Source organism: Esox lucius, chromosome 2 (genome assembly GCF_011004845.1).
Source record: "Esox lucius isolate fEsoLuc1 chromosome 2, fEsoLuc1.pri, whole genome shotgun sequence".
Taxonomy (NCBI): Eukaryota; Metazoa; Chordata; class Actinopteri; order Esociformes; family Esocidae; genus Esox; species Esox lucius.
In genome coordinates, this window is record NC_047570.1 from 2,056,113 (window position 1) to 2,079,470 (window position 23,358).

General features: G+C 43.1%; 1 protein-coding gene across 9 annotated transcripts in view; it reads left to right on the top strand.

The window, feature by feature from the left end:
- Positions 1-23,358, top strand: part of kifc3 (kinesin family member C3) — an 88,115-nt gene that overhangs the window by 48,084 nt on the left and 16,673 nt on the right. For all 9 annotated transcript variants that reach the window (XM_034296441.1, XM_010864221.4, XM_020055351.3 and 6 more), the window contains 5 exons: positions 3,092-3,257; positions 7,159-7,331; positions 7,440-7,583; positions 7,672-7,953; positions 23,103-23,276. In XM_034296441.1, coding sequence (XP_034152332.1) covers positions 3,092-3,257; positions 7,159-7,331; positions 7,440-7,583; positions 7,672-7,953; positions 23,103-23,276 — 939 coding nt within the window. The remainder of the gene's footprint in view (positions 1-3,091; positions 3,258-7,158; positions 7,332-7,439; positions 7,584-7,671; positions 7,954-23,102; positions 23,277-23,358) is intronic.

Consider the following 23,358-nt stretch of genomic DNA (forward strand, 5'->3'; position numbering starts at 1 on the left):
CTATTCTCCTACTTGCACCTTCCGTTTTAGCTCATAATACAAACAATTAATATTTTCCTTCATTGGTTACAACAGCTTACAACAGTTCACTAACTTATACAATCAATACATCTACACTTCACGTGGGCTTTCTGAAAAATATAACTTAATAAAGACAATGTTAGTTGAATACACCCGTGAGCACCATTGTTGGTCGCTGGGTGAATGTGTGGCTATTTAACTTTCCAGGCAACTTAGCTATGATAGCTAACGTTAGTGATGGTTGATTGATTAGCACTCGTAAATCGGGCCGTTTTCACCAAAAACACTCAACTACTCACACTTTTCAGCTAAATATTATTTCCACAATTAGGCTACAGTTCCAGCGCAAAGTGACCCATTGAAATTGTTGTTAAAACTATTACTGTCGATTGTGTTTGACACTTACTGATTTTACCCAGGCTACTCACAGCACTCGAGCAACGTCTTCCGCTTGGGTACGGCAACACCACTTGGACAAACCACACGCAGAACTGCAGTACGCCATAATACTAATTGTATTAATAATGGCAATTTGTTGAGTTTAGTTATGATTACATTTGCTAATAATTATTTTGGATGGCAGTGCATGGTTGCCTGTCGTTGCATAGCACTTTTATTAATATTTTTTATTATGAGCATATTTGAATATTGGGGGGGGGGTGTGTCCCCCAATATATATACAAACCCGATTCCAAAAAAGTTGGGACACTGTACAAATTGTGAGTAAAAAAGGAATGGAATAATTTACTAATCTCAAACTTATACTTAATTCACAATAGAATATGGACAACATATCGAATGTTGAAAGTGAGACATTTGGTAATGTCATGCCAAATATTGGCTCATTTTGGATTTCAAGGCCGGAAAACCATACTGGATGCCCGTGATCTTCGGGCCCTCAGACAGCACTGCATCACATACAGGAATGATACTGTAATGGAAATCACAACATGGGCTCAGGAATACTTCCAGAAAACATTGTCGGTGAACACAATCCACCGTGCCATTCGCCGTTGCCGGCTAAAACTCTATAGGTCAAAAGAAGAAGCCGTATCTAAACAGGATCCAGAAGCGCAGGCGTTTTCTCTGGGCCAAGGATAATTTAAAATGGACTGTGGCAAAGTGTTCTGTGGTCAGACAAATCAAAATTTGAAGTTCATTTTGGAAAACTGGGATGCCATGTCATCCGGACTAAAGAGGACAAGGACAACCCAAGTTATCAGCGCTCAGTTCAGAAGCCTGCATCTCTGATGGTATGGGGTTGCATGAGTGCGTGTGGCATGGGCAGCCTACACATCTGAAAAGGCACCATCAATGCTGACAGTTATATCCATGTTCTAGAACAACATATGCTCCCAACCAGATGTTGTCTCTTTCAGGGAAGACCTTGTATTTTCCAACATGACAATGCCAGACCACATACTGCATCAATTACAATGTCATGGCTGCATAGAAGAAGGATCCGGGTACTGAAATGGCTAGCCTGCAGTCCAGATCTTTCATCCATAGAAAACATTTGGCGCATCATAAAGAGGAAGGTGCGACAAAGAAGACCTAAGACAGTTGAGCAACTAGAAGCCTGTATTAGACAAGAATGGGACAACATTCCTATTCATAAACTTGAGCAACTTGTCTCCTCAGTCCCAAGACGTTTGCAGTCTGTTATAAAAAGAAGAGGGGATGCCACACAGTGGTAAACATGGCCTTGTCCCAACTTTTTTGAGATGTGTTGATGCCATGAAATTTAAAATCAACTTATTTTTCCCTTAAAGTGATACATTTTCTCTATTTAAACATTTGATATGTCATCTATGTTTATTTTGAATAAAATATTGAAATTTGAAACTTCCACATCATTGCATTCTGTTTTTATTCACAATTGTACAGTGTCCCAACTTTTTTGGAATCGGGTTTGTATAATTACAGCCTTGATTTGTATAGACCCAGAGACCTCGGGCTATACTAATAATAATTAGTCCCCCTAAATAAATCCAATATATCAGTCAATATATTTTCTGTGATTTATTTTTTCATCAACCATTCCATTGCATCTTAAACTCCTTGCAAATTGTACAGTAATTTTATAGAATCATGTTCATTTGGCAGCATGTTCAGTTGAGTTTAATGCTTTGAACGTAACCTATAAGTCTGGAGAGTTTTCTTCTGTAAGTAGTTGCTAACGTCTCCATACTATCCGCCACCCCCATTATCGGCCGTTTCTAGTGATCAAAGAAGTACATCCTTTCAAGTTTAAAATGTAAATGCACTGGAAAGCAACGGTACACCCTTTCTGCTAGCCCACCTCCATTTTTGCCGGACTGCGTAAGCGGAGCCGGCTAAGAGCGAATGTCTCTTACTGAGTGACTGACTACACCTTGTTAAATAGTGTAGTGGTTAGAGAAGCAGACTTGTGAACTATAGGTCCTGAGTTCGTATCTCCTCGCATGCGATGCATAGTACGCATTATGAATTATTCCATATAGACAAACTTTGTTGGCTAAAACCGTTAGTATATACATTATGGTAAGCCTGAAATAAAACTGTTTACGGTAATATTGTGACTGTTTCTGGGAATTGTCGAAGTACGCATATGTCATGCATTTTGGGTCAGCATAGACAAACACATTTGCTGGCTTAACAACGTACTTGTGATATCTTAAGCCATAACTGAAACTGTATACGGTAATATTGCTACTGTTTCTGGCATGGAATAGTTCATCTTCAGTCTCGCTAGCAATTGCTCAATTCTTACTATTATTCCTAGGAAGTTGGTAAATACTAGTAAGCCTATTTAACACAATCCTCAATGGAGTCTAGTGACTGCTGAAACTTGTAATGCCGTGTTGTAGTGGTTAACGACAGTGTCTCTCATATGGAAGAAAAAAGTATGTTGTTTTGCCATGAAATGAAATTGCTTTGGCAGACTCGCTGGCAATTGCTCAATTCTTATGACTATTCCAGTAAGTTAGTAGATACCACCTTCCCCATGCCGCTGTGACATTCACAACATGCCTGGCTTCTAACCTGTGACCTTTGGTGTGTGTGTCTGCATGTGTGGGTGCTTGTCTAGAAACTGCAAGAGAAAGTGTGTGAGTTCCAGGCCCGTCTGCGAAGTGAGGAAGCTTCTCGGCGACTGCAGCTGCAAAGGCTGCTGCAGTGCCACGAGCAGAGACAGCTGGAGACGACTGACGTCATACACGATCTGCAGGCAGAGCTACATCCAGCACTGCCTAGCGGTGAGTGGGAGGGAGCATACTCTTCCTGGGGTGCACAAAACATCAGACATTACATAATATACACTGCTCAAAGAAATTAAGGGAACACAAATCACACATCGAGTCTCAATGAAAGAAATGTATAAAATAACAATCTTTACTGTACTTTGTGTAATTAATTGAGAACAAAATGACTTAAAAACAGTCTGTGGAAACTAAGGCACACCTGTGCAATAATCATGCTGTCTAATCAGCATCTTGATAATCCCTCCACCTCACAGGGGTGGCATATCTCGGCACTGGAGAAGTGCTCACTAACACAAATGTAGACGGATTTGTGAACAATATTTGAGAGTAATAGGCCTTTTGTGTACATAGAGAAAGTTATAGATCTTTGAGTTCAGCTCATGATAAATGGGGGCAAAAACAAGTGTATATTTGCACGAGCTAACCAAAATTGGACAGTTGAAGACTGCCTGGTCTGATGAGTCTCGATTTCTGTTGAGACATTCAGATGGTAGAGTCAGAATTTGGCGTAAACAGAATGAGAACATGGATCCATCATGCCTTGTTACCACTGTGCAGGCTGGTGGTGGTGGTGTAATGGTGTGGGGGATGTTTTTCTTGGCACACTTTAGGCCCCTTAGTGCCAATTGGGCATCGTTTAAATGCCACGGCCTACCTGAGCATTGTTTCTGACCATGTCCATCCCTTTATGACCACCATGTACCCATCCTCTGATGGTTACTTCCAGCAGGATAATGCACCATGTCACAAAGCTCGAATCATTTCAAATTGGTTTCTTGAACATGACAATGAGTTAACTGTACTGAAATGGCCCCCACAGTCACCAGATCTCAACCCAATAGAGCATCTTTGCGATGTGGTGGAACGGGAGCTTCGTGCCCTGGATGTGCATCCCACAAATCTCCATCAACTGCAAGATGCTATCCTATCAATATGGGCCAACATTTCTAAAGAATGCTTTCAGCACCTTGTTGAATCAATGCCACGTAGAATTAATGCAGTTCTGAAGGCGAAAGGGGGTCAAACACAGTATTAGTATGGTGTTCCTAATAATCCTTTAGGTGAGTGTATATTTCAATGATTGCTTTTATTTTGCAAAGAAAATGTGAGTGAGCACTGCTAGCATAATATGCTGCTGCTAGAAAAATGTTAATGAAGCCTCGAATTAGGTTAAACGACGTCGTATTGTTACATCGTTACAAAAACTGTGACTAAAATTCTCTTTTCTATCAAAGGGAAATTTTTTGGCTCTTAATTAATTTGTTCAGGTCTTAAAAAGGTCTTAAAAAGCATGGAATTTGACATTACAAATGTTGCAAGAACCCTTGTGTGGCACCCATGTGCCTGTTTGCAAGCTCGACAGCCTCTGGGCATGCTCCTGAGGGATCTCCTCCCAGACCCGGATCAGGGCATCAGTGAGCTTCTGGACAGTCTGTGGCGCTATTTGGCGTCGGATGCACCGATACATAATGTCCCAGAGGTTCTCAACTGGATTCAGGTCTGGGAAATGTGAGGGCCAGTCAATGGCATCAATGCCTTTATCATCCAGGAACTGCCTACACACTCTGGCCACATGAGGCCAGGCATTGTCCTGCACCAGGAGGAACCCAGGTCCCACTGCATCAGCGTAAGGTCTAAAAATGGGTCTGTGGATTTCATCCCAGTACCTAAGAGCAATCAGGGTACAATTGGCGAGCATGTGGATGTCTGTACGACTCTCCAAGGATATACCTCCCCAGGGCATCACTGACCCACCGCCAAACTGGTCATGCTGGATGACATTGCAGGCAGCGTAATGCTTTCAGGCCTGTCACATGTGCTCACTGTGAACCTGCTCTCATCTGTGAAGAGAAAAGGGTGCCAATGGCTTACCTGCGTTCTCTGGCGAACGCCAATCGAGTTGCATGGTTCTGGGCTGTGAGCAAAGGTCCCACTAGAGGAAATCGGGCCTCATTCCACCCTCATGAGGAGTATGTCTCTGACTGTTTGGTCCGAAACATGCACACCAGTAGCACACTTGAGTTAATTTCCTAGTGCTTTGGCAGTGCTCCTCCTGTTCCTCCTCACATAAAGGAGCAGTTACTGGTCCTGCTGCTGGGTTGATGCCCTTCTACCACCCTGTCCAGCTCTTCGCGTGTAACGGCCCGTCTCCTGGTATCTCCTACATGCTCTTGAGACTGTGCTGGGAGACACAGCAAACCCTCTCATGGATGTGCAAAAGCACTCATGGATGTGCCATCCTGGAGGAGCTGGAGTACCAGTGCAACCTTAATGGGCTGCAGGCTCTACCGCATGCTACCAGTAGTGACAAGGATACTAGCAAAATTAGAGAAGAATCAGTCAGGATGGATAAGGAGAGAGCAATTGTCTGGGGCCTCCACCTGCAAAACCATTCCTTTTTGGGTGTTATCTTGCTGTTGCCTCTCCAGTGCACCATTTTTTCAGTAATATATTAGCCTTGTGCAGTTTGGATATTGCACATGCCTATTACAAAATTAATTTGATTCGGGCTGTAATGGTACTCGTATTCTTAGCCATACCAAACAGTATAGGGGCTCTTAACTGTTGGCACATGAACCCAAATACATTTCAAAATGTTTTTCAGAATGAATAGCTACAGGAGCTACGCTATGTTGAATGCCTTTTAAGTTGGAATAATGACGAATATCTAGGACTGTCCATAAGTTATTAAACTTTTTTTTTCTGTGCATGCAACACTCTTACTTAGGGAAAACGGGGTGCAACACTAAGGTCTGGGCAAACTTTGTTTATGGATTTTGTTTTGTGTATTCGGGCCCAATTTGGATATTTTCACTTAGGGGTGTACTCACTACTTTTGCCAGCGGTTTAGACATTAATGGCTGTGTGTTGTTATTTTGAGGGGACAGCAAATTTACACTGTCATACAAGCTGTACACTCACTACTTTACATTGTTGCTAAGTGTCATTTCTTCAGTGTTGTCACATTAACAGATATAATCAAATATCTACAAAAATGTGAGGGGTGTACTCACTTGTGAGATACTGTACATAAATGTACATAAATATAGCAATACTTCTCAGCTATTTAAGTCTGAAAACAAAAACAGAAAGTATCTCCTATCGAACTTGAGATACTGCAAGAGTGAACATAGCAACAGGATATTTTGCAATTTTTTATAAACAGCACCAATGAAATGTATTTTCTGGAGCAACACAAATATGGATTTACTTAAATGCAGCTATACATCTCAGCTATTCAAAAAATATTTCAAACTTGATATTGTGTCCGGAGTCACCATAGTAACAGGATTTCTTCCCCTACTTTTAATAAAGGGCTCTAATGGAACTCTGAACCAGAAGTACATTGATTTACTTAAATGTGAGCTATACTTCTCATCTGTTCATATCTGAAAAGAAATACTAGTTTCTGGAAGTATGAACTTTTTCACACGTTCTAAACAAATTCAGCAACAAAAACACTGTGCATTTTTGCATTTTATTTTGGATTGTGTTCTCATTAACATACATTATATATTCATGGATTAGTGTTGCATCTTTTGCCAAATTAACTAAAATAATTATCTGTCCTAACTAAATTCTAAAAACATACCATGCCAAAAACCATAATATGCACTGTACCATGGGTTAGGCGTACCGTTGCTGCCTTAAATATGATTAATTGTGCAGCCTAGCCGTGACTAAACATGACCGAACTTTGAGAAAGAAAGTAGTCAGACGGCTCTTGTCACAAGGTGGTGACAGAGACTGGGCACTGAAAAACATTGTCACCAAGAAGAGGCCTGTGTGTCACTGCCGTGACCGGCCATCAGCACACACTACCCTCTCTCACTGCGACTGGCCTGTGTCTCTTTTATTTACTTATTCTGTGCCTATATGTTATTTGCGTTCACAGGTGTAAGGGAGTTGCAGAGGTCAGCCGAGCCACAGCCACCACAGCAGCAGCACAGTGAGTGTCTCAGTCAGGAGGGGGGGCGGCTCATCACGGCACTGCGCAAACAGGTGGAGGAGCTGGAGGAGAAGCTGCTTGTACAGACCCAGGAGGCAGAAAGACTGCGCTCTGAGCTGGTGAGTGGCAACTGAGGGAGATGGGGGTCAGATGAGGAGTAACAGATAGAGATTGTGGCGGCCAGTCAAGTGTTTTGCTAATATGAGCCCATTCCATCCATCCCGTAGGGGGCGACAGACCTGGAGAAGCACCTAGAGCTGCTGGTGGTCGAGAACGAGCGGCTGAAGCATGAGCTGAACGCATGCAAGTCATTGCTGCCCCAGGAGGCTCCTACACTGGCCTGCGCAGCTACTGACTGCCCCCACAGCCAGGTTTGTACTTGAGTGGTTGCTTCATGTGAAGAAAGACAGTTGGCTGTTAAAACCACCGTTTATCTCAATCTTAACTCTGTGAATGCAGAATGTGGATGCCTTGCGCAGTGAGGTGTCTCGCTGGGAGGGCCAGGCCAGGCAGAGAGAGAGCAGGCTGGCAGACTTGGAGCAGCAGGTCCTGGAAAAGGGCAACTGGGCAGAGATACTAAGCAGACAGCTGGATGAGTCCAAGCGCTACGCAGCTGAGATGCAGAGGCAGCTGGAAGAGTCTAAGCACCACCGGAGGGAGGTGGAGCAGCAGCTCAGTGCCCGGCTCAGAGGCTGCGAGGAGGCGCTTGCCAGACAGGCCACACGGCCCCCTCAGATCAAGGTGAGGAAATGCCCACACTGCCCCTGTTCACAAAAACAACCCCTTGCTAGTCCGTATGTTAACAGGGCACTACAGTGTGCCAACTTGGATTGCATGTGTGACAGAAAATGTAGGTTTTCAAAAATGTATAAAATGCATTAATGTTTTCGCACATACGCAATGACCAATTTCTACCCATAAAACCATGTTTTTGTGGTTGTAGTGTTTCTGCTGTATAAAATTATACAACCCTGTTTCCAAAAAGGTTAGGATGCTGTGTAAAATTTTGATAAAAACAGGACACAATGATGTGCAAATAATTTAAACCCTATATTCAATAGAAAATAGTAGTAGTAGTTGCGAGCTGGGGCATCCATGGATTGGACTTGTTTGTCTAGCACGTCCCACAGATGCTTGATTGGATTGAGACCTGGGGAATTGGGAGGCCAAGTCAACACCTTGAACTTGTGTTCCTCAAACCATTCATTAATTTTTTTTTTCTTTGTGTAAGAGCGCATTATCCTTCTGAAAGAGGCCAATGCTATCAGGGAATAACGTTGACTTGAAAGGGTGTATATGGTCTGCAACAATGCAGGACCCAAGATTTCCCAGCAGAACATTGCCCAAATGATCTCACTGCCTCTGCCGGCTTGCCTCCTTCCTGGTGTCATGTGTTCTGCAGGTAAACAATGCACATGCACCCAGCCATCCATGTGATTTAAAAGAAAACGTGATTCATCAGACCAGGCAATCTTTTTTCATTGCTCTGAGTGTCAAAAAGGAGCACTAAGATCAAGAAGCAACAGGACTGATGCAGAACCTTTGTCTGAGGCAATTAGAAGGTCATTTGTTACCTTCACGAGTGCAGTCTCAGTACTATGATGGGGTCTGAAACCGGACTGGAGCATTTCATAAATGTTGTTAGTCTTCAAGAAGGCATTCAGTTGTTGGGAAACATATTTTTCTAAGATTTTTGAGTGGAACGGGAGGTTCGATATTGGCCTATAATTGTTTAATATGTCGGGATCAAGATTAGATTTTTTTAGAAGAGGCTTAATTTCGGCAATTTTTTGTGAGTTTGGTACACATCCGGAGGGAAGGGAGCAATTAATTATGTTCAACATTGGCTGACCTAGCATTCAAGTGTCCCCATTGTCACCTGGTCAGGGAGGTTCAGGACATTCTCAGGACAACTGATATTTTGAGGACCATAACTATTTAAGGAGGAGTCAGTTATTTGTTTTCTAATGGTGATCTTTTTATCAAAGTAGTTCATTTGTTTATTACAGCTAAAGTTTTTGTTCACCTCAATCAGGTTGGAGAAATAAGCTGATCGAGCAGACGTGAGTGATTTTCGGTATTGTATTGTACTATCTATCCAGGCTAGTCTGAATACTTCCAACTTAGTTCCAATACTTCCTTCACTCCAATTTTCTGGAGGCTTGCTTAAGTGCTCTAGTATTGTCTGTGTACCAGGGAGCAAGTTTCTTGTTGCGTATTTCTTTTGTTTTTAGTGGTGCGACTGTATCTAAAGTATTTCGCCGTGTTGAGTTTAGATCCTTGATTTGATTGTTTGCGGATTTATTTACTCTGTTGTTGATGAGCAAACTTGTAAGAATATCAAGGAATTTGTTTGTAGTCCGAGAATTTATAGTACGGCTTTTGAAACTCATTGTTTGCGGAGCAAGTGGATTTCTTGTTTTAACGGTAAATGTAATAAGACAGTGATCCGGTAATCCAAGATTTTTTTGGGCAAATATTAGATCTATTTCTCATGACAGGACTAAATCTAAGGTGTGATTGTGGCAGTGTGTTGGACCTGAGACATGTTGGATAAAACCCACTGAGTCAATTATGGCTTCAAAGGCTTTTTGAAGAGGATCATTGGACTTTTCCATATGAATATTGAAATGGCCAGAAATTAGAATACTATCTGCCATGACTACAAGGATAGACAAGAATTCGGAAGACTCATCGAGAAACATTGTGTATGGCCCGCGGGGTCTGTAAATAGTAGCTATATAAAACGATTTATCAGCCTGGTTAACTTTCATGAGTAAAACATCAAAAGAATGAAAATCAGTGATGTGTTTGAGAGTAAATTTATAAATATTAGCAACACCCCATCTTTTTCGGGATGTATGAAGGATATGATCACTAGGATAGCCAGGAGGCGAGGCTAATTTAGGCAATGAATTCATCAGGCTTTAGCCACGTTTCACATAAACTAATAACATCTAGTTTATGATCAGAGATTCATTCATTTACTGCAACTGCCTTTGGAGCAAGGGATCTAACATTTAGGAGTCCCATTTTGAGATGCTAGGTGATAGTCATTTTTGATTTGTGACCGAGGTGTAGGAAGGCTTTATCTTAATAAGGTTGTTTTTGTTAGCACTACCACTACTATCTTTCTAGCTAGTTTACACGCTGATGCTATGTTCTGCTTCATAACCTCTGACTGTTTCATTCTAACATTGTTGGTGCCAACGTGAATAACATTATCTCTGTACTCTCTATACTTGTCAGTTTTAGACTTCGCTAGCACCGGCCCCTGTTTTGCGGATACGTCGGTGGCTCTGCCCCCCGGTAAAGTGTACGATCGCCGGCTGATTCTTTAGTCTAATACTGCGGGTAATGGAATTGCAGATGACTAATGTTTTCAGTTTTTCCAGGCCACCGGTAGAACATGTCTGCCGATCATTCCCCTATGAAGACTGCTCGGGGCTTGCCTCCGACTCCAGTCGGGAAATCCTGTTGAAAGTCTCAGTTGACTTTAGCAGCGACTCCCGTTTAACTGGTCGACGGCATTTCTTCCACAGCTCTTGCCTGGCTGCAGGAGCTGTGCCGCGGGGCTAACAACACTATTGTTTCTTCCTGGTGGCACAGACAGTTTTTTTCTATTTCTACACTAACATAATCCTTGCCTGACATTTGCGTCTGAAACCGAGCCTCTAACTCTGCTATCTTTACCTGTAGACGATAGTTCTCCTCCGTGTTGTAGCTACAACAATTACAGTGATAAGGCATTTTAATGATACTTAGCATGGGGTGTTCAGGGGTGAGTAGTTCTGTTAATTATGTCTAAAAAGAGTCCCAGTGTTGTAAAGTTGGGTGAGAGGTCAACAGATGGAAAAATATGGCATTGGTAAACTCTTAAAGTAGAATTTGACCAATTAGTTTGGAAGGTAGCCAGGTAGGTAACAGCAGGCAGTGTACAGCACGTCAACGATCCCCCAATGCAATGCAAAAATACGGTGAACATTACTCAATGTAAAATTTTAAAGAGTCTGGGGATCTCATCTGCGTTACATAATTTCTTCAAACGATTCAGAGAATCCGGAGAAATGTCTGTATGTGAGGGTCAAGGCTGTAACTAGCACTAGTGGTCTTTTTTACTTTTTTAATATTCCTTTTAATCTTTTTTACATTTCTTTGAATCCTGTGAAGACAGTTTCTGGTCTGCCTTGGATTTTGGTTCGACTTGGGCCTACCACAACACACTGAGGCTAGTTAGTGTTGCTAGCTAACGATTCGGTAGGATGTCTGACTTTGCCAGCTCACAATTTTCTGGTGGCCAGCGTCTGACCAAGAACCTCACCGAATTGGTTGGCAGAGTATCTATTCTTCATCAGATTAAGGATGGTGAACAGCTGATTGACTCTGCTTGAATCTGCCAAATGTGTGGCTAATAATGATGCTACCTGTCCATGGTTCTTGAACAAGTCTGTAGCTGTCGGAGTCACTGGAGTGAGAAACATGTCAATCTCGCTAGAAGGGCACTGGCCACTCCCAGGAGCTACACGCAAACAAAAATGGTCTGTTTCACTCCCTCTGCTCCGCCTCTGGAACCATGGATTGCTGAACGGAAACCCAAAAACACTGGGAAGGAATCACAGCTGCCAAGGGATGTGTAGTAGACCTGAGAAACAGATTCCAGGTGCTGAAAGACCTGTAGGTCCCTGCTGCTGGCCCCATAACAAACTCTGTCGTGAAGCAAGTTGGCCCCCGCCATCTAAACAATTCATGAAAGAACAGCCCTACCACTAAACCCAAGCAACCATCAAGAAGGAAGAACGCTTAAGAGACACAACCTAAAAAAATCTGCCAAACATCAGCCCCACTGCTCATATTGTGGGCTCATCCATAATCAAAAATGTTTTTAAGGAAAGCCAAGATCATCTGCTACCCAGGTGCTTGGATCCTGGGCATTGAATGCATGTTACCGCTGCTGATTAGTGAACATCCATCTTTCCTCAGCAATCACTGTCCATGTAGGGTCAAATGATTTAAAACTACAGAGATCTGAGCAACTCAAAGAGTACTATAAATCACTGATTCATACACAATGTCAGGAAACATTGCATTATCTCAGGTCCACTCAGTATAATGTATTTGGCGCCGTTGAGGATGGCTGCCGTTTTTCGTGCTCCCAACCGACTTTGCAGAATTTTTTTTGTTTTTGTTACTAATGTGTAATTTTGCTGCATTTGCAACCGCGTTATTAACATATTACAGACAATCACTATTGGACATCAGAACTGCACTGGAATCGTCTTTTTCAGAACATTAAGTTCAACGAACAACCCGGGATAGCCTTTGTTGTGCTTACCTGAGCAAGCACCTGGAAAACAATGCCGATGGAGAAAGCGAGGGAAGCGGGGTGGAGTTTTGGTCCAACTATGCCTGCGGGCAAACTGTGATCCTCTCCCAAGTATTCTCTTAGCGAATGTCCAGTCACTGGACAGCAAGCTGGATGAACTTTGGAGCATCCTAGATTTCCAGCGGGACATTAAGAACTTTAACATTCTGGTTTTCACTAAAACATGGCTGGAGCCCTCATTCCCAGATGCGGCTCTTGTTCCGAAAGGGCTATCCATTCATCGGCAAGATCGAACAGCAGAGTCCGGTAAAAGCAGAGGGGGCTGCGCTCGACAAACGTTTTCAAGTTATCGATAGGCTTGAATGTTTACACCTGGACTTTATTTTTGCAGGTAGATTTATTGGCGCCAATCCGAGGAAAGTCCCACCGAAGTAAAAAAACACAAACTTGCCGACGTGGGGGAAACTCTTGACAATGTCTACTCTCCATGGATATAAGGCCCCCCCCATCCTGCTTTCGGTAAATTAGACAATGCGTCGATACTTTTCTCCCTGCCTACAGGCGAAGGCTAAATATGACAGTGTTATCATCTTATTTGTATATTATAATTACTGTTACTTTTTTAACTTTTAACCGCGCTGCCGGGAGTAGGAATACCAAGCATTTCATTGCCATAACTTGTTATTGCGAATGACAAACCTTTTGAACCTTGACTCCACGCTCTACGGATAATTATTTCCGTTGTATGAGCCAGCCTGGCTTAACAGCTATTGTTGTTCATTAAGTATACAATATGTGGACAATTTGTCAGATTTCCTACACAAGCGTTCTGTCCTCAAACGTGGCGCTCATTTTAGCCTCATGCAGAGCATTTGGCAACTGACATTATGCAGCTTTGGGGGTTGATACTCTGAATTGGTTGCTTCCCCATCAGGCTGTTCTCTCTGCTCCTCCCCCAGTCTTACAGTGGGGCAAAAAAGTATTTAGTCAGCCACCAATTGTGCAAGTTCTCCCACTTAAAAAGATGAGAGGCCTGGAATTTTCATCATAGGTACACTTCAACTATGAGAAACAAAATGAGAAAAAAAAATCCAGAAAATCGCATTGTAGGATTCTTTTATGAATTTATTGTTAAATTCCTGGGTAAAATATGTTTTTGGTCATCTACAAACAAGCAAGATTTCTGGCTCTCACAGACCTGTAACTACTTCTTTAAGAGGCTCCTCTGTCCTCCACTTGTTACCTGTATTAATGGCACCTGTTTGAACTTGTTATCAGTATAAAAGACACCTGTCCACAACCTCAAACAGTCACACTCTAAACTCCACTATGGCCAAGACCAAAGAGCTGTCAAAGGACACCAGAAACAAAATTGTAGACCTGCACCAGGCTGGGAAGACTGAATCTGCAATAGGTAAGCAGCTTGGTGTGAAGAAATCTACTGTGGGAGCAATTATAAGAAAATGGAAGACATACGAGACCACTAATAATCTCACTCAATCCGGGGCTCCACGCAAGATGTCACTCTGTGGGGTCAAAATGATCACAAGAACGTTGAGCAAAAATCCCAGAACCACACGGAGGGACCTAGCGAATGACCTGCAGAGAGCTGGGACCAAAGTAACAAAGGCCACCATCAGTAACACACTACGCCGCCAGGGACTCAAATCCTGCAGTGCAAGACGTGTCCCCCTGCTTAAGCCTGTCCAGGCCCGTCTGAGGTTTGCTAGAGAGCATTTGGATGGTCCAGAAGAGGATTGGGAGAATGTCATATGGTCAGATGAAACCAAAATATAACTTTTTGGTAAAAACTCAACTCGTTGTGTTTGGAGGAGAAAGAATGCTGAGTTGCATCCAAAGAACACCATACCTACAGTGAAGCATGGGATTGGAAACATCATGCTTTGGGGCTGTTTTTCTGCTAAGGGACCAGGATGACTGATCTGTGTAAAGGAAAGAATAAATGGGGCCATGTATCGTGAGATTTTGAGTAAAAACCTCCTCCCATCAGCGAGGGCATTGAAGATGAAACGTGACTGGGTCTTTCAGCATGACAATGATCCCAAACACATCACCCGGGCAACGAAGGAGTGTCTTCATAAGAAGCATTTCAAGGTCCTGGGGTGGCCTAGCCAGTCACCAGATCTCAACCCCAGCGACAGCCCCAATACATTGCTGCTCTAGAGGAGATCTGCATGGAGGAATGGGCCAAAATACGAGCGACAGTGTGTGAAAACCTTTCAGGAAACGTTTGACCTCTGTCATTGCCAACAAAGGGTATATAACAAAGTATTGAGATTAACTTTTGTTATTGACCAAATAATTATTTTCCACCATAATTTACCAATAAATGAGATTTTCTGGATTTTTTTCTCTCATAGTTGAAGTGTACCTATGATGAAAATTACAGGGATATGAACATTTATGAACATTTAAGTGGGAGAACTTGCACAGTTGGTGGCTGACTAAATACTTTTTTGCCCCACTGTAAATAGCTCTACTGAAATTGCTAATATGGATTATTTTGGTGCACAGTATGGCATTGATACACTTGTCAAGGTACCTTGTTGCCGCCGCCTCCTCGAACTGACTGAGGGGTGTTTCTAGAAGAAATCTGGTTTCCATCCAACTTAGTGTAGGCTAGTCAGTAGCTACACAAGGAGGCACTGCTCATCAAATATCACCTTGAATACTCCCTCTGATATGAACTCATAAATCAGTGGCCTTGGAATTATTAATTTGAATGCCTAGAAGCCTCGTCAAAAGTTAGATTTTGCAATGCTGGTCTCAATCACATGCAAGCAAGTTTATTTATAAAGCACAATTCATACAGCAAAGAAATTCAATGTGCTTTACAAAGAAAAATCAAAAATATAAAAATACAACATAAAACATAAAAACAAATACTCAAATGAAAACCTCAAACATCACATGATGTATGAATCCTGGTTCTCTTTCTCTGTCCTAGACTCAGATATTCTGTTAGAAGGGTATACTATCTTCAGAGCAGACAGTTGGTAGAGCTTAAATTCAACACAACAATTGTGTTGCATTTAACACATTGCAATACAAAATGTGTTACATTAAAACCAACTGAAAGATTGCAGCTTACTTAAGATGCATTATTAGTGTGTGTAGACTGCATTTTCTAGTTTGTTTTGGGTTTTAAACAGTATACCATGTTATACAATATGCTAGAGCAATGTTTCTTAATCCTGGTCCTGGGGATCCAATGGGGTGCATGTTTTGTTTTTGCCCTAGCACTCACACACCTGATTGTCCTAGAGGATGCCTTGCTAGGTAGCTTTCTTAGCCATTTCTATGCTAGCTGGTGAATTTGATCCAACTCAAATCAAACAAAGTGTAGTAATATCTTTAATCTACTCTGATTCAACCACCCTGACTATCTCCTTACCCTGACAATGCTCCTCAACATACAGTTAAAGCCGGGAATTTATACAGCTCTGTAAAAAATTAAGAGACCACTGCAATATTTTCATTTTCTCTGGTTTTAATATTCATAGGTATGTGTTTGAGTAAAATGAACAGTTTTGTTTAATTCTATAAACATATCGTCATTTAGAGTATTTATTTGTAGAACATAACTGGTCAAAATAACCAACATTTTTGTTTTCAGACCTCAAATAATGCAAAGAAACAAATTGATATTAAAAAAATACTAATGTTTTAACTTAGGAAGAGTTCAGAAATCAATATTTGGTGGAATAACCCTGATTCTTTTTTTTATCACAGCTTTCATGCATCTTGGCATGCTCTCCACCAGTCTGTCACATTGCTGTTGGGTGACTTTATGCCACTCCTGGCACAAAAATTTAAGTAGCTTGGCTTTGTTTGATGGCTTGTGACCATCCATTTTCCTCTTGATCAAATTCCAGAGGTTTTCAATGGGGTTCAAGTTTGGAGATTGTGTTGGCTATGACAGGGTCTTGATCTGATTTTACATATGGCGCCATGATGTAGTGGTTAAAGACACTGCCTCTCACGTGGGAGACCTGAGTTTGAATCCAGTGAGGACCACGATATTTATTAATTTTAATTGCGGGCTGTGGCCCGGGGTTGGGGCTCGTATGCGAGCGCCTGGTGGCCGGGCCTTTCCCCATGGGGCCCGGCCGGGCTCAGCCCAAACGAGTGACGTGGGGCCGCCTTCCCGTGGGCTCACCACCTACAGGAGGGACCATAAGGGGTTGGTGCAGAGAGGATCGGGCAGCAGTCGAAGGCGGGGGCCTCGACAACCCGATCCCTGGACATGGAAACTAGCTCTAGGGACGTGGAACGTCACCTCGCTGGCGGGGAAGGAGCCTGAGATCGTGCGTGAGGTTGAGAGGTTCCGACTAGAGATAGTCGGGATCACCTCTACGCACGGCTTGGGCTCTGGAACCACACTCCTTGAGAGAGGATGGACTCCTCACCATTCTGGAGTTGCCCATGGTGAGAGGCGGGGGGCTGGTGTGGGTTTGCTTATAGCTCCCCAGCTCTGCCGCAATGTGTTGGAGTTTACCCCAGTGAACGAGAGGGTCGTTTCACTGCGCCTGCGGGTCGGGGATAGGTCTCTCACTGTTGTTTGTGCCTACGGGCCGAACGGCAGTGCAGGGTACCCGACCTTCTTGGAGTCTCTGGGAGGGGTGCTGGAAAGTGCTCCGACTGGGGACTCTATCGTTCTACTGGCGGACTTCAACGCCCACGTGGGCAACGACAGTGACACCTGGAGGGGCGTGATTGGGAGGAACAGCCCCCCTGATCTGAACCGGAGCGGTGTTCAGTTATTAGACTTCTGTGCTAGTCAGTTTGTCCATAACGAACACCATGTTCAAGCATAAGGGTGTCCATCAGTGCACGTGGCACCAGGACACCCTAGGCCGCAGGTCGATGATCGACTTTGTTGTTTTTTCATCTGATCTGCGGCCGTATGTCTTGGACACTCTGGTGAAGAGAGGGGCGGAGCTGTCAACTGATCACCACCTGGTGGTGAGTTGAATCCGATGGCGGGGGAGAAAGCTGGACAGACTCTGCAGGCCCAAGCGTACTGTAAGGGTCTGCTGGGAACGTCTGGCCGAGTCTCCTGTCAGAGAGATCTTCAACTCCCACCTCCGGCAGAGCTTCGACTGGATTCCGAGGGAGGCTGGAGATATTGAGTCCGAGTGGACCATGTTCTCCACCGCCATTGTCGAAGCGGCCGCTCGGAGCTGTGGCCGTAAGGTCTCCGGTGCCTGTCGAGGCGGCAATCCCTGAACCCGGTGGTGGACACCGGAAGTAAGGGATGCCGTCAAGCTGAAGGAGTCCTATCAGGCCTGGTTGGCTTGTGGGACTCCTGAGGCAGCTGACGGGTACCGGCAGGCCAAGCGGACTGCAGCCCGGGTGTTTGTGGAGGCAAAAACTTGGGCCTGGGAGGAGTTCGGTGAGGCCATGGAGAAGGACTATCGGCTGGCCTCGAAGAGATTCTGGCAAACCGTCCGGCGCCTCAGGAGAGGGAAACCGTGCCCTACCAATGCTGTTTACAGTAGAGGTGGGCAGCTGTTGACCTCAACTGGGGATGTCGTCGGGCAGTGGAAGGAGTACTTCGAGGATCTCCTCAATCCCGCCGTCACGTCTTCCATTGAGGAAGTAGAGGATGAGGGCTCAGGTGGACTCGTCCATCACCCGGGCTAAAGTCACAGAGGTAGTCAAACTCCTCGGTGGCAAGGCACCGGGGGTGGATGAGATCCGCCCTGAGTACCTCAAGTCTCTGGATGTTGTGGGGCTGTCTTGGCTGACACACCTGTGCAACATCGCGTGGCGGTTGGGGACAGTGCCTCTGGGATGGCAGACCGGGGTGGTCCAGTCCCCTTTGCAGAAAAGCATCCCCAAAGAATGATGTTTCCACATCCATGCTTCACGGTTAGGATGTTGTTCTTGGGGTTGTACTCATCCTTCTTCTTCCTCCATGTGTTTTGTGGATTTGGAGAAGGCATTCGACTGTGTCCCTCGCGGCATCCTGTGGAGGGTGCTTCGGGAATATGGGGTCCTGGGTCCTTTGCTAAGGGCTGTCAGGTCCCTGTATGACAAAGTTCAGCCCTCATTTAGAAGTGGAATTGTAGGCACAAATGAAAACAGAAGTAACTTAACTACTGAGAATGGATTATATACTGAGGCTTTAACACATACAGTGGGGAGAACAAGTATTTGATACACTGCCGATCTTGCATGTTTTCCCACATACAAAACATGTAGAAGTCTGTAATTTTTATCATAGGTACTCGGAATCTAAAACAAAAATCAAGAAAACCACATTGTATGATTTTTAAGTAATTAATTTGCATTTTGTTGCAGTACATAAGTATTTGATACATCAGAAAAGCAGAACTTAGTATTTGGTACAGAAACATTTGTGTGCAATTAGAGATCATACATTTCCTGTAGTTATTGATCAGGTTTGCACACACTGCAGCAGGGATTTTGGCCCACTCCTACATACAGACCTTCTCCAGATCCTTCAGGTTTTGGGGCTGTCGCTGGGCAATACGGACTTTCAGCTCCCTCCAAAGATTTTCTATTGGGTTCAAGTCTGGAGACTGGCTAGCCACTCCAGGACCTTGAGATGCTTTTACGGAGCCACTCCTTAGTTCCCTGGCTGTGTGTTTCGGGTCATTGTCATGCTGGAAGACCCAGCCACAACCCATCTTCAATGCTCTTACTGAGGGAAGGAGGTTGTTGGCCAAGATCTCGCGATACATGTCCTCCCCTCAATACGGTGCAGTTGTCCAGTCCCCTTTGCAGAAAAGCATCCCCAAAGAATGATGTTTCCACATCCATGCTTCACGGTTAGGATGGTGTTCTTGGGGTTGTACTCATCCTTCTTCTTCATCCAAACACGGCGAGTGGAGTTTAGACCAAAAAGCTATTTTTGTCTCATCAGACCACATTACCTTCTCCCATTCCTCCTCTGGATCATTGGCAAACTTCAGACGGGCCTGGACATGCGCTGGGTTGAGCACGGGGACCTTGCGTGCGCTGCAGGATTTGAATCCATGACGGCATAGTGCTACTAATGGTTTTCTTTGAGACTGTGGTCCCAGCTCTCTTCAGGCCATTGACCAGGTCTTGCCGTGTAGTTCTGGGCTGATTCCTACCCTTCCTCATGATCATTGATTTCCCACAAGGTGAGATATTGCATGGAGCCCCAGACCGAGGGAGATTGACCGTCATCTTGAAGTACTTCCATTTTCTAATAATTGCGCCAACAGCTGCTTGCCTATTGTCCTGTAGCCCATCCTAGCCTTGTACAGGTCTACAATTTTGTCCCTGATGTCCTTACACAGCTCTCTGGTCTTGGCCATTGTGGAGCGGTTGGAGTTCTTTTTGATATTGAGTGTGTGGACCGGTGTCTTTTATATAGGTAACAAGTTCAAACAGGTGCAGTTAATACAGGTAATGAGTGGAGAACAGGAGGGCTTCTTAAAGACAAACTAACAGGTCTGTGAGAGCCGGAATTCTTACTGGTTGGTATGTGATCAAATACTTATGTCATGCAATAAAATGCTAATTAATTATAAACAATTCATACAATTTGATTTTCTGGATTTTGTTTTAGATTCAGTCACTCACAGTTGAGGGGTACCTATGATAAAAATTACAGACCTCTACATGCTTTGTAAGTAGGAAACCTGCAAAATCGGCAGTGTATCAAATACTTGTTTTCCCCACTGTACATACATCAAATACCGTAACACAGGGACCATGCAAGACCCTTCAACACATCAAAATATGAGCATACAGATCTCAATCAAAGAATGAGAAATCCCATGAACTCAAAATATGACCAGCACAGCCTTGTGGACCAGTCATGCTGTTGCACTACCTGGCAAGTTCTGTTAATATAACTATTATTACACTTTTTTCTTTCTCTCCAGTCAACAGTATCCTATCAACTTCAGTAGAAAGTCACCTATTAAAGTTAAGCCTACGAGTGCCCTGACATAACCAACTAATATAAGAGGTAGCTAGCTATCTAGCTAACAAAGTAGTAGCAAGTAAGTCATATTAATGGTCACGTTAGCAGAAATAACTATAATGTCAGCATTAGATAATGTTGTTTAATGAATTATGTATAAATTTAGATTTAAGTATTTCACAACCCAAGAAAAGTCTCTGTAAATTACTCATCTCTCTAAACCTATCGGGTAACTGCTGTCGGATTTACAGCAGGTGTTGTAGCGAAGGCACACCATTTCACCATTTTGAGTCTTAACAATGAAAGCTTGACAAAACTTCAAGTAGTGACTGGTTGCTAAGGTACAATTGGACAATGACAGTTTTGGGGAGGGTTTTTTCGAAAGGTAAATTCTCTGGGCAAATGCGATTTATAAATGGTTGTGCTTAATACTCTGATTTGTATACACACAGAGCTATAAAAATAGTGGTCCGGTTTATACATGGTGCGGGTTATAATCGGGCAATTAAAATATATAATCGGGCAAAAAAAATCTATAAATAAGATCCACAACCGCCGCTGCTTTCTCTAGGCCTGAGATCATTTAAGATGAACTGAGGCAAAGTGGAAAACTGTCCTGTGGTCTGACAAATCAAAATGTTAAATTATTTTTGGGAATCATGGATGCTGGGCTAAAGAGGAGAGGGACCATCCAGCTTATCAGCACACAATTCAAAAGCCAGCATCAGTGATGGTATATGGGTGCATTAGTGCACATGACATGGGTGACTTGCACATCTGTGAAGGCACCATTAATTCTAAACAATATTTACAGGTTTTGGAGCAACAGATGCTGCCATCCAGACAATAACTTTTTCAGGTGCCAAACCACATTCTGCACCTATTACAACAGCATGGTCCCTAGTAAGAGTCTTTGCTAAACTGGCCTGACTGCAGTCCAGACCTGTCCCCTATTGAAAACATTTTGCGCAATATGAAACAAAAAATACAAGAAAGGAGACCCCTAACTGTTGAGCAGCTGCAATTTTATATCAAGAATGGGAATGCATTTCACTTTCAAAACAAGTGTTGTTAAAAGAGGATGTGATGCAACACAATGGTAACCCTGTCCCAACTTTTTTGAAATGTATTGCTGGCATCAAATTTCAAAATAATATAATGTGTCAGTTTCAACATTTGATATGTTTTCTTTGTACTATTTTCTATTAAATAAAATTTGTTACACATTTTATTTGGATTTTATGCAGTGTCCCAACTTCTTTGGAAACAGGGTTGTAGTTGGTAATCACAAATACTGATACCATAATGCACCACATAATTCAATAAGCCTAGCTTAGCCAGAAGCTGGAACTACCTCAGGTGGATAAACACAATTCTGTGTTTCATTCAAGCAGAACTTTGATAATTGCTTTAAATATTGAGAGCATGAGAAGTTGAATCGTGCATTGTGGAAACAAAATGTTTCATTGTGTGTGCTTCATTGACACAGTCCCAGCTGTAGTAAGATCATGAAATGATCAATTCTGAAGTGAATGCAGTTTTCATGTGTTCCACGGCAGAGGGTAGAATCTCATAAACAAATATCACACTTATCAGACTGAGAAGCAAAACCTAAAATAAATTCTGGCAAATAGATTTTCAGCATTTTGCTTGCACTCTCTGGTTTTCACGTTTGATTATCAGCTGATGAGAGCTTTGGGACTTGCATGTGTGCATCCATACATTTTACTTCAATGCAGCAATTCTACCTGCTACATCTCAAATGTAAACAGCTATATGTTATAACATGATTGGACCCATTTGTTTAAATGACAGCAGCAGTAGACTGCTGCTGACATTCCTCTCTTGCTACAAATAGAGTCAAAGGACCAGATTCAACATTCAAGAAAATTTCACACACAAAAAAAATCCAGGCCTTCTGTTCTTCTGATGTTATTGAATCATTGAAATGGGCTACCATAAAAAAAAATCTGAGTATTTGTAATATTAATCAGTCCCAATCCTAGGAAAATACAACTGAAAAACAATTTATGTATCAGAGTAAATTGACATAAAGTAGTGTATTACTTTCTCTTGTACAATAAGGGCCAAATGGTAGGTTGCAGGGGAGAGAACAATGTGCCTTGTTGAATGCAAAAGATAGTGGCTCACAAAATGTGTAATTTTTTTAAGTTTGGAGAACCCTGCAATATACATTTATAGTATATTTCTTACCTACCTGTTACTGTCAACATAATTCTTGGGGTGAATTGTCAACACTAGAGACAAAATTCTTCCCAAATCTTTTTATTTTTCTCCAAAATGTATTTCCATATGCTTTGAATGTTCAGCTTAGTGGCATGTGCTCCTTGGAGGGAAAAAAACAAAAAAACTGCCAGTGTAGTCCCTGAATTAACTGGAATGTCCTTCACTTAAGTTATAGGAAGGGTAACCCATATTGTGTTAGCTGTCCACCTATTTACTGTTTATTAGTTTAACAAATTACAAAATCAGGGATTTGTTAGACTGGGATTTTGGTGGAGGATTTGCCTCAAGATTGCCTGCCCTGATTTAAAAAATAATATATATATCCTCCTCTCCTGCTTTCTACCACTCTTCCTCTGCATCTATCCCTTGCAGTATGTGACTGAGAGAGTGGAGCTGGATTCACCAGGGTCCCAGCAGGATTTAGCTGAGGCCCAGGCCAAGAGTGCCAACCTGCAGGAGCAGCTGTCCCTGCAGAGGCAGCTTCTCCGAGAGCTGGAGGTTCAACTGCATGAGTCCCAAAGGACCAGCACCCAGCTCCGAGCTCAGGTACAGACACACACACACGAGTCCTCACTGTAGGGTTTGTTGTAGATTTCCACTGTGCTAATAGTGATCGTGTAGTCCCAGT